This window comes from Chelmon rostratus, chromosome 16 (genome assembly GCF_017976325.1).
Source record: "Chelmon rostratus isolate fCheRos1 chromosome 16, fCheRos1.pri, whole genome shotgun sequence".
Taxonomy (NCBI): Eukaryota; Metazoa; Chordata; class Actinopteri; order Chaetodontiformes; family Chaetodontidae; genus Chelmon; species Chelmon rostratus.
The window spans coordinates 14,575,046-14,587,367 of NC_055673.1; the positions used below are offsets into that span (position 1 = coordinate 14,575,046).

Consider the following 12,322-nt stretch of genomic DNA (forward strand, 5'->3'; position numbering starts at 1 on the left):
CACATCTCTCACGGACAGCCCTGCCTTGTTGTTGAGTGAACCAGCTTCCCACAGTTACCCAGACAGACATTAAAATGCAAGAATAAATTATCTCACTAATCTCCATTAATTAAGGCCAACCAAAGTTGGGCTGTCCTGAGAGTACACTCCATACATGCCTCAGTCTCTGGCAGATCAGTATTCAAGGCATGAGCATCCTGATATCTCTTTCAAAGACCACCCACATCTGAAGAGTTAGACATGGACAGAGACTGAGAAATCAGCTGTGTAAAGGCTGAGAGAAACCAAGGAAAAATCATGCTACACCCTCTCTTCTATTCGGTTCTGTCCTGTTACATAACATATTTCTCTGAAGCTATATTCTTTATCTTTAATTTAATTAAATTAGACAATGAGACAATAATTCGTCTAATTCTAATTCTTAATTGTTTAATGTATTTGTATATTGTTATAATGCAAGCAATATCATCAATTGAGAAATCAATGGGACTTGTTTTTCTCAATAACTGCTGTATTAACTTGGTCAAAAATAGAGATTTAAACATCAAGATTTCTTTGACAACTGGGCAAACTCCATCCGTTGACGAAGAGCACCTAATATAACAGAAAGCTCCAGAACTGCTAAATGGATCTTAAGGTGAAACTGTTGTCATTTGCTGTTCCAAGGTCATGAACTTTGAAACTCACCACGTATTATCGTTGTGTTGCCGTAAACAAATTTTATATGAACATGCAAACTTAGTACTTATCACTTTGTGGATTTTACATTTAGCAGCTTAAGGTGCTGGCTAAAAATTATGACTGGTGGTTGTCCGGAACCTTTGGCATGAGCTCCAGTGCTGCGGAACTGTTTTGGTCAGGTACCGGAAGTAGCCAGGGTGACATTTGGGATAGGAAAGCGAAGGCATGGTTGTGCTTAAGTTGTGAGACGCCACGTCTTTTTAGTTCGTGTAGAGGTTTTTGATATTTATTCCTAAGTGTATAGATTAAAGAGCGAAATGGCGGCGTGGAGCTGTCGGTTTCTTCTTCAGCGGGGGACTCAATTCGTTTCTCTCCGAGCAGCAGCTGAAAGGTGGCTAATGCTAACTGGCTAGTAGTGCTAATGTAACTGAGGTTAACTTGAGCATACTTTTTAGCTAAGCGAGGTTGATGTAGAAGCAGCGGTACAGTTTTGCAGATAAAGTATTGTCCTTGCTGTTTTTACCGAAGCCTGTTGCTTGATAATAAGTTAGCTAATGTAAACATTGTCTCATTAACAAATACAGTAAAAGCTAAATGAATTGTCTCTGAGTTAATAACCAACGTATGCTACTAATTAATTGCAAATATCTCATACGGTTCATCTAGATTTGTGATTTGGAGTAGCTTTAAGGTTAAGCGCGGTATTTGTATCATGTTAGTGTTTTCATTGTGTAGGAATATTGATATTTTTCGTGAAATATTTGATGATTAATGTAGAGACTGTTCAAGTGGCCAACACTGATGAACCACTCCACAGTCCCTGTCAGTACACTGACAAATGAGTCATGTTTTTTATAGGCAGTGACATTTATGCACCTTAAAAGCCCAAACTGTCCGTGTGAATGTGTGGACCTGTCTGTTACTCATCAGCTAGGACACTGCAGTGACTCTGCAGCAGCAGATTGCTAAACGACAATGTTGAACTTCAGTAAACTAAAATGAACAAAACGTTAGCATGAGATCTGAAGCAGCAAAGTAAATTTCAGTGTTGGTTATGCAGTGAATACATTAGTGTTGGAAAGATGATTCTGACATCAGCAGACCTTCAATTAATTTAGCAAAAATGCCAAGACAGCTTTCCAAATGTGAAATTTTGCTGCATATCTCTGCTTGATATCATTGTAAAGTGAATATGAGTTTGGAGCTGTTTGTCCAGATAAGACCAAATAAGCTCTCCAAAGTCATCACCTTGAACTCCTGGAAATTACTTTTTTCTGACATTTTAGTGACTTAAAAAAAAACATCAGTTGGCAGTGCAAAATAGTTGGTAGTTGCAGCCCTAAAAGTTTGTGCATATGTGTGTATTTTACGTGGTACTTGTATTGGTTGGACACAGTTGTGAGTATGTGTTCGGCCATCATTAGTGTAAACTATGGACATAACTGATGGTTTTCCTTGTAAATAACTGTGCTTGTTTCCCTAAATTTCTTCCAGTCCTGCCCATTTGGTGGGTTGTATTAGGACAGTAAAGACCACAACGTGGTTTGAGGAACACCTCACAGAGGATAACCAGGAGTACATGAGGAAGAGCATGGCAGAGGAATACAGAAGGCAAACAGCTGAAAAGCTCAACCCACTGAAAGATGAGCCCTGGCAGCGGCATGAGTGGACAGAGGGTGGGTGTTGTGATTAATGAGAGCTGTGTACATCATGACTCCTCTTCCCATTGGCCTTTAATCGACTTTTCATCTGTTCCTCTTCCCAGGTAGTCGAAGAGTTGGGTTAATAGCCGTGAAGCTGGGCATGGCCCCTATCTGGACAAAAACAGGAGAGAGACATGTAGTCACCATGTTACAGGTGTGTGTTTCTGTTTTGCCTTAGCTTTGCATCAAAGCAACTACAGGCATTCTTCAGGAATGATAATGTTTTTGTATGATTGTCATCCAAGATGACATGGCCAGCAGGTCAGAAAAGAAGTCAGATAAATTGGATTGTTCTGTGGATTGTGGCGGAAGAATAGCAAATATTGAACACCCGCAGGCTTTGATCGTGCATCTGAAATGCCTCAGTGTTCCTCAGCAAGTTCCTCCTCCTTTATAGCAAGGTGTAAACTGGTGATATGTGATGTCAGGCTTATTCAGATCACGTTTTAATCACATCGACTAGGCTGTCAGTAAAGTCAATTGAAAGCAAACTGTGGCTGTGTGTGTTCACTCCACTCTTTATTGCATAACAAAATCCTATTTCAAATTCAGTAAATGTCAGTGTTAACACAAACAATTAATCAGATTCAAGGCCATACAGAAACTTCTATTCCCATCTGCTGATTCACTTTTAGTCAGATACAGGCACGATCTGTGCTCGATGAAAAGTAGAACATTTAGATTTACTTTCTTAGGCTGGGAGCACTCCCACCTCTTTGGTATTTTTGTATGTGTGAGCTGAAGTGAAACTGAGAGTCTTAATGTAGCAAATAAGCAAAGTACAGATTTAAGTGTTATTGTTTAAAAAGAAATTTTGGCTTTTGTGGGATATATTTTCCTCTTCTACCTCCTCTCCTTTCTTGCCATATACTGTGTATTGCAAAAGGGCTGTGATTTCATCCTATTGTATTTGGCTAAAAATGGTGTCAGGTTTTGTGAGTTACCCAGTGGCCTCATATTAATATGTTTCCCTCAGGGATTTTCATCTAATTGAAATTTTATTTATGTTGTAGGTCAGGAGGAAACGGGTGGCACAGTGAAAACTGCAACCAGACTTTGACTGCTGTTAATCCAGCCTCTGTTTTGTGTTGTTATTTGGTTTGATTTTTAGGTGCAGGACTGCCACGTAATAAAGCACATGGCCAAGGAAGAATTTGATGGAAACACCGCCGCCCTTGTGGTAGGAGGGAAAAACGTATCACCATTCTATGTAAGAAATAGCTGTATATCTTAGATATATAATTTATGTATAATATCATAAATATCATAGAAACACACTTGTAAGGTTTTTAGCTTACCTGTGAAATTGGATGTGTTGACATTTTATGATGTTGCCTAAAAATTATCTGGTAAGTGCTGTTGCAAGCACATAATAGTGGCTGTTGTTGGTTCAGATTTTCATTACTTTTAAGTTTCAGCTCATTATGTAGCTGTCCAGCCTCCAGCTTCACTGTTTTGCGTCACTCTCGACATCATTTATGGTGTCGTTTTTAGATGCAGAAAGCAGCTGTTACCACTCCACACTACCTTCACTCCACCAAGCACCAGACAGACAAAGTTAGCGAGTAGCTGGTGAATATAGTGGAGCGATTGACAGATAATGAGTCAGAAATTTCCCCCATGAAGTAAAAGTAGTGTCAAAAATCAGTTAAATTGAATTTAGGAAAATTGAAATATTGCTTGGGTTATTTTTTGCTAAGTAATAAATCTATGAGGACGATCACAGAAAACAGAAAAAAAGTAACCGGGTGCTGTTTTTGATGTATTAGTGAGGTGGAGGGGAATTACTGTTAAGCTTTTAGCTGAAATGCTGAACGACTGTATCAGTAGCACAGTTGGAGAAGAATCATAAAATCAGCAAACTGAGTGTCTGTTAAACAGCTTATACAATTAGCCATTTTGCTAACAATGGCCACAATAAGCTACTGGTCATACTGGCCATACCAGACCAAGTAAGGATCTGGCAGCAAAACCCCTGAGTGTAGTAAACTCAGCAATGGTCCATCTGGTTTCTTCTGAATTCACCTTTTCATTTGTAAGAGGAAGAATGTTTTATTCTCTCTGAAGTTACATAATCTCGCTTTGAGCAAAATAACATGTTTTGAAATGAGGTAGAAACGATTCTTTGAAAACATGAAATTTTGGGGGGAGAAATGGTAATGACTGAAAAGACATTTTTGTGTTCAGTAATGTGACGGCAGTATTTATAACCAGCAGCGGCCCTGGCACAGGAATGTCTTTTATATCTTGTGTGCTTATCTATTTCTTCCTTCCAATAGCGCGAGAAATTGCCAACATTACTCGACTTTAAAAAAAAATCACAAAGCCTGTTTATTTGCATCAGCGAAGCTGTGGACTGTGTTTACAGAAGGGCTGAGCGATGACAACATTTGTACATCATGAATTATTTATTCAGTTGACCATGAGATAAAAATCTCCACAATTTAGACAATTAACATTTAATTGTAATTACACGAATCATCGATGTGGCTGGAAGTGTTGGCTTGAACTGCTGAATTCGTATTTAATTGTGACATTTGAGAATATCATATGTTATAACAGCAGTCACAATACTGTTAATACCAGCAGAGCAAAAGAGCAACTCGTCAGCCAGTAACACATTTTGCTCATTTTACTTCTGGCTATGTTTCTTAATCACGCAAAAAAAATCAAATCAGTGTGACAGCTTTATGGAAGCATGACTGAATTTTCTAATTTCCCTATAGCAATGTGCTCATATCAGCCCTCCCAGCTCCAAGACTTTTTATGAATACAGACCCAGAGTCAGGAAATTATACTCACCCGTTAACCATCACTGTATTTCACCATATTTCATCTTAGGTGTCGAAATAAATGGCATCCAGTAGATTTCATTGCTGCCAAGTCCCCACTAACAATGACAGACACACACACACACACACACACACACACACACACACACACACACACTCGAAAACTGTCTTTCATGCTCGTGATAAACTCTACGGTCCCATCACTACTCAGCCTGCATATCAGGACTCTATTAACACAAACACTGAAACCTGAGGTTACAGACAGCACTTCACTGGCTCTTCAGCTCACTCTATACCTGTGTTGCCTTCTCAAAAAGTGAGGAAGATCATTTTTAGAAAATCTGTTAATCTGTTAGTATGCATGAGGGGAGGTTGTCCTTTAAATGTTGCGTCCATCTTTTTAAGATAAAAAGCTAAAGAACAAGAATGAATAAATCAAGGTGTAATTTATTCATTGAGTGTGGATAGATGCTTGATGGGCCGGTGCTGGGGGTTTCACACACTCAATGTGAAGTTGTTTTGAATCCCCCTCACGCAGCCACAGTACTCTGCAGTCAAAGGCAGAGTTTGTCGGGAGTGTGACGCTTTGGCAGGCTGGTTTTCAGTCAACAGAAGGGGAGAGAGAGAGCTCTTAGAGTGACTAGAGGGGCTGGGATGAGAGTGAGCCGAGTGAAAGCAAATGTCATGAGACTCGCTGCCAACTGTGCGTGCGTATGCATGCGTGCATGTGTGTTTGGCTGTTGTACAGTCAGAACAGGCCCACGGTTAATTTTAAAATGCCAAAGTCCAACTGCTGCTCACTGTTCGTGCTCGCTTCAGCACTTTATTTCCCTCCATCATTATCTGTTTTCTCTCTTTCCGTCACTCTGACTGACAGAGGTCGGAAAAGCAAATGGAGATGTTCAGGAATGCGGGAGTTCCTCCGAAACAGAAAATGACCACATTTAAAGTCAGCGACAACGCCGTCATCAAGCCAGGTATACACACATCCACGTCACATGCTGATATCTCATGGCGGCCGGGTTTCAAGTTCTATGCAAATTTAGTAATGTAATCTTATGTGTGGTGTGTTCAGGCACTCCCCTGTATGCAGCACATTTCCGTCCGGGCCAATATGTGGACGTCACAGGCAAATCGTAAGTTCTGCTCTGCCAGCTTTCCCTCCTCATCGACGTCTCTCCTCCTGGCTTCCTTTCCTACTTCTTGCCCTCTCTTAGCTCTAGCATCTTGTTTTGACGATAGATCAGTTATTGACTTAAGAAAGTGCAAACCTCTCTTTTTATATCGTCAACAAGTGAATGCAGCCTGAAAATGTGAGTGTGCAAACATCAATTTTCTCGTCTTTGTAGCATTGGTAAGGGCTTTCAAGGCGTAATGAAGAGATGGGGGTTCAAAGGTCAGCCGGCAAGTCACGGTCAAACCAAAACTCATCGCAGACCTGGAGCGTCTGGACCAGGAGGGGTAAGACACACATGCACACACAATAAAAACTGTGAGCCTCCACATTCTGGTTCGTGCCAGACATGAACAGTTGGCTTCCCGTAATCCAGTAATATGAGCGCGTGTGTCATTCATCATCTGCGTCTAGGATCCAGCCAAAGTTTTCAAAGGGAAAAAGATGCCCGGCATGATGGGCAACATCTTCATCACAGCTTATGGACTGAAGGTATACGCACTTACAAGGACACACACACACACACACACACAGTTCTGAACTTGTTTGTCCTTGACTGCAATTTCAGTTCAATATTCTCTCATCTGCCTCCTCTCCGCCTCTCTCTCTCTTCCAGATATGGAGAGTCAATACCAAGTATAATGTGCTGTATGTTCACGGCTCTGTCCCCGGCCACAGGAACTGCTTACTGAAGGTAAAAATAATCACACACACTCACACACACACTCTGAGTGAAGTTGAAGGTCAACCCTAGCATGCTTAGTGTTCTGACCTTGCACCTGTAAAATGCCGTCGCACCTGGAAGACAGTGTGATCTGTCTTCATTGACACTGTGCTGCTTCAGCAGTGTGCATATGTCCCTGTGCTTGCACATGTGTGTATGTGTATGCATCTGTTTGTGTGTCTCCCGGTGAGGGAATGGGAGTGCGTGCCTCAATGATGTTAGTAATATCCACAGCATCCATCTCCATACTCAGCATGTTGTGTTCGCCTTGTGTGTGTGGGCGCGGACACACGCGCAGCCTATTATTTGTTTTGCAGACAAGCGATAATGAATACAAATGTGCGTTGTATTTCACCCAGGTCAGCTGTCTTACACACACATACCTGGATCCACTTCAAATTATATTACCTTAAGGGGCACACATGCAGGTTAATAATGCTTGTTCATTTTTGTTTGTTTTTATTATTCTGTGCAGCCCTAATGTCCCTATGTAAATGATTAACACTCATGCTTTATTGATTACAATTTAGACTAGGGCTGCAACTAAGAAAACTTTTAATTATTAATGAATCTGTTGATTATTATTTGACAGTTAACTGATTAATCAGCCCAGTGGTTCTCAGACTGGAGGTCAGGGTCCCAGGAGGGTGTATAGTGCCACTGCAGGGGGGGTTGGGTGTATAACCAAGGAGGAAAAATGTTGAGTGAATGAACCTGGAAACACTGAACAAACACTGAAAATAACTTGTCTTGTTTGATTAGTAGTTCCTCAAAAAATTAAAAAGTTGTAATCTTTAGGATTTCAGTCTTGGTTGATTTGGCGACAGCTGTGGTTACTATGGTAACAACAAGTTCAATTTATAGCAGTCTTGGAGCAGCTACTTTGTCAGAAATACAACTGAAGAGCAGCTGGTGTATCTGTTTACAGTGCTGCCAAACAAACTCAGGTTGTTTTTATAAAGCACTGGTCAGTAATAATTGTAGCTGTGGTCTGATTTCATGCTGCACATGACAGTAAAATTGGTCATGTTGCTGAGGAGTTGAAAGTGTGCAGCCTGATCTTCTCTTACAGCTCACTGTGGCCGCTCCTCCTCGTTCCATTACTCCCTCATTAGAGGTGGCATGCTGAAAAAAATCCTAGAAATGAGCATTTTAATTTTTTGGGGCATGTTTGATGAATGGTCAGAACTAACCTCTGTGACGAATACAATGCGTTTCCTGTGGCTGCTTCACAATTAATAAATGTTTTCCTGCTGCAGAAGGGGGACACGACAGAAAAAGAACTGCTGATTTGAAAAAAAAAATAGTGGCAAATTCCTGTCACACATTTTCCCGTGCTGGTTCTGTTGGACCAACAAAAGCCAAAGATATTAGAATGAAGCAAAACACAGAAAAGCAATAAATCCTCTCCTTTGTTAAGCTGAAATATGCACATATTTGCTTGATGAATGACAGTAACGATTATCAAAGTTTTTAGCAACGGGGAACAGATTTTCATATAATTGTTTCAGTGCTAATTAAAACACAATTGTTTTAAATATGTGTGTGTTGTGTGCGTGTTTGTGCGTGTTCCAGGTAAGAGATACCGTACTGCCATCCAAGAGCTCCACCCTGCTCAACCCTCCTTTCCCTACCTATTTCGAAGAGGAGCACAACCTGGATGAAGACCTGTACGACGACAACTTGTTCATTCACACAGAGCCGTCATTATCACTGACCTGACAAAACACACACACACACACACACACACACACACACACACACACACACACACACACACACACACACACACACACACACACTCAGGCGCTAAACACATCTTTTCACCTAAGCCCACAAACTATGTCTGGATCCTCTAATAAACTGTAATTCCATTGAATGTCTTAAGCCCCTCTTGTTCTTTTTTTCTTCTTTTATGTGTGAGATACAACAGCATAGAGCCTGTCTGTTTGATCCAAACAGTTATTACAGTCCCTTTCCCCTGAAACCATGGTAACTGTAGGAGTGATGATGTCACTAAAGGATCCCCAAGCAGAGAGACGGGAGGAAACAGACAATGAAAATAAACAAGAGAGAGGCCGAGATTGTGGAGAAATGTGCAATATCTTTGCAGGACGGAGGATAGGATGAGGGAGGAGGCGGGGGGCAAGGGTGAGCTGGATACAATGAGCTGCAGAAAGCAAAGAGTAAGAGAATACAGACAGGAGAGAAAGGGTATGTAGGTGGGGTGGAGCAATGAATGGGGTAGAAGGCATGGAAGCAAATACAAAGGAGTAAAAACAAGCAGGGTGGGAGAGATGAGTTGGTGGAGGGTGACTGAAGGGGGAGAAGAGGAGAGTCAGGGATGGAGGCTGACAAAGGTTGACATTTGTGCATAAGAGGATAAATGAGGACATTAATGTTGCAGCAGGAACCGCTGGGCGCTTAAGTCTGTGTGTGTTTGTGTTCAGCAGTATTTAAATGAGTGCTGGGGAGGGCTGCCAGATCCCCTCCTGCACCACGTGGACCCCTCCTCGCCTTCTCGGGCAACAAATAATCAAATGAGAATCATGTCCTCTAAAGTGTTGGACTCCCGTTTATTGCAAACGTATCCTCAGAGGGCCGCATGTGATTCGGTCCTCTCTGTTGGCCTCTGCTGCATCATCTGCCGTAACTGACAGCAGCAGCAACAACAAGGCTTTTGTTTGAACTGACGCGAGGCAGCGATGGCTCACAGGATACCCTGCAACAGCTGCACATGCAGCGCCGATGCCTTTTTCACTGAAGCGACACACAACCGTTCACTTGTCATTCAGGCGAGAAAAAAAAGACGTAAGGTGATGATTTCAGTTTGTGGCAAACAACGTCCTGCTCTATGTAACATGTCACAGCTTGTAGGTCCATAAGGCAGCAGCAGGTTGTTTGAAATGGTAATGATATTGTTTGAAAGTCCTGCTCTGTGGAGCCTGCACATCATCAGGCTCTTGTGGGGGTGGACGAGAGGAGAGAGCAGAGCAGAGAGGGGGGCGAGGGAGGGGTCTCAGCCTGTTAAAGCAGCAGAGCAGAAAGAAGATGTTGAACTCCAGTCTGGTGTGTGTATGTGTGTGTGTGTTTGCAGGTGGTAGAAGCTAGTCAGTTTTCAATGAACTAATGACCTGATTCCAGGAAGAAGCACCTGAAAAACTGATTGGATTGAAGCGCAGTATCTGTAGAATGTGATCATGCATTTGGAGGGATGTGCTTTGATAGCAGCTGCTGAGGTGGAACTCAGCCCACTTTCAAACACTAAAATCAGGGTCATTAGGCCAAAACATTTGACAGCTAACCTCGCCTTTGCATTTACCTGCGTGAGAGATGCACACTTGAGGTCACTTAAAGGTTCTGAAAACCACGTTGTTGTGCAACCAGTCATTATAAGTGATTGCAATTACACCACGGGTGATGCTGTGTGCGCAATTATTGAGATTTTCACACCTTTGACCCATGACTCGATGCAACATTGATACAATTAAGTTCCAGTAATCAGTCACATTATCTGAAAACTTAAAATGTTATTATAGCATTGCTTTCAAAAGAACTTTCAAATCAAATCATCAAATCAAACTTTATTTATATAGCACTTTTCATCCATTTAAAATGCAACACAAAGTGCTTTCAAGGTTAAAGGCTTAAAATCTTAGCTGCAGAAATCTGCCCGTATACTGCGCTTATGACTGTAAACCCAAGTGAAGCCACGTTTGCAATTAACCTTAAGATACACTGACCTCTGCAGGGGTTTAGGTCATTCCCACAGGACACATTAGGACTAAACCAGAGGTGCAGTTTAAACCACAGCTATGGGACTAGAGTGTTCCAGTAACTTACCTACATAACACAGGCTTAAACCAGGCTTAAACCTTAAACCACAGCTAAGCTAATGACAGAGCAAGAGCCCCAAATCTTATCAAACAACTTATGAAGCAGATCAGCATATTGGTTTAAGTGTTAATAAATATATGAATACCTCACCATGGTTATTTTGTTTGTTTTTTTTTATAAATTGTGACTGTTGCACCAATGACTTGGACTTAACCTTGACTGCCTAAGACATGACTTGACTTTAGATTAGAGAGCAGCAGCATTTTGCGAGGTCACGACCCACAAAATGCAGTGTCAGGTCGTGACCCGGTAAAACCCCAGAGCAATAAAAAATAAATAAGACAGTGTCGAGCAGGCCTCGTACAGCCACACATCTTGAATATTTAAAATATAATGCCTGCGGACTGAAAGGACCTGGTCTCAGCTAGTCTTTTCATGATAGGTGAATCTGCTGATTATTTTTGTTGATTAATTGATGTGAGAAAACAAGGGAAACATGCCAATCATAAGTTTACAACCTAAAAATTCTTGTTTTGTCCAACCAACAAGCCAAAATCCAAATTTTAACTTGAAAAATGGCAATTATTTACATGTGAGAGGCTGGAACCAGAGAAATTTCAAAAGAATAATCTGATCATTTTGATCAATCAGCAGAAAGTGGCAATGGTGATCATTTGATAAACTGACATTTAACATTTTTTACACTGACTAAAAAAAATGCAGCTTCGACAGAAATATAGTGTGTATAGTGTGACATTCTGTTGGTCAGCATTCAGGGCAAAGACCTGCTGCTGACTTTCAATTTGTTGGTGAACACGTTCGTCTTGACTAGAACTTGATCCCAGACTTGCTTTGACAAGACTTGAGAGTCAGCTTGACCCGAAGCACTTAAAAACAGCAGATGAGTTGTTGAGCTGCGGGAGCCAGAAGCAATTTAAAGACAACATGCCCAAGCAAGCCTCCGTGTGGAAGCCCACTGAAGTCCCCACTCAGCGGAAAACACGCAGGTTTGCAGATACTGAAGTGCTCCCACCAACCCCGCCCACCTGTTTTCTTGCCTGTCAAACTGTCTGTTGCCTGATCCCCGGATCACGTATTTGCATGCGCTAATTGGTTGAGTTTTGGCGGAATCTAAAGGTTTTTGGGGAAATTACTTCTTGGAGTGTTTGAGGGGAGGCCGGCCGTCGAGTTTGACCCCGGTGTGCCATGATGGATCTGCTGCTCTTCTTCTGCTGGCTCAACACATGAGAGATCTGATTTCAATTAGTAAAGAGGAGATACACACACACACACACACACACACACAAACAGCCTCTGTCCTATTGCCATCCATACTCCCTCTCCCTCACACACACCCACACACACACTTTTATTGCCTCCTTAGCAAGCAAAGATTTCGAGCCCGAGACTG

The 12,322-nt window shown here is 41.7% G+C and overlaps 1 protein-coding gene across 1 annotated transcript; it reads left to right on the top strand.

The window, feature by feature from the left end:
* Nucleotides 1-870: 870 nt before the first annotated feature.
* On the top strand, nt 871-8,957 carry mrpl3 (mitochondrial ribosomal protein L3). Its single transcript, XM_041955401.1, has 10 exons — nt 871-1,072; nt 2,176-2,357; nt 2,447-2,538; nt 3,496-3,594; nt 6,054-6,153; nt 6,252-6,312; nt 6,526-6,637; nt 6,765-6,842; nt 6,967-7,044; nt 8,650-8,957. The coding sequence occupies exons 1-10, from the start codon at nt 999-1,001 to the stop codon at nt 8,794-8,796; spliced, it is 1,023 nt and encodes a 340-aa protein (XP_041811335.1). The 5' UTR covers nt 871-998; the 3' UTR covers nt 8,797-8,957.
* The last annotated feature ends 3,365 nt before the right edge of the window (nt 8,958-12,322 follow it).

What these genes read in the sequence shown, in the direction of transcription:
- mrpl3 (XM_041955401.1), top strand. Translation starts at nt 999, where the DNA reads ATGGCGGCGTGGAGCTGTCGGTTTCTTCTTCAGCGGGGGACTCAATTC. An exon ending in AAAACGTATCACCATTCTAT is followed by an intron (nt 3,595 to 6,053) that starts GTAAGAAATAGC and finishes TCTGACTGACAG; the next exon opens with AGGTCGGAAAAGCAAATGGA. An exon ending in CAACGCCGTCATCAAGCCAG is followed by an intron (nt 6,154 to 6,251) that starts GTATACACACAT and finishes TGGTGTGTTCAG; the next exon opens with GCACTCCCCTGTATGCAGCA.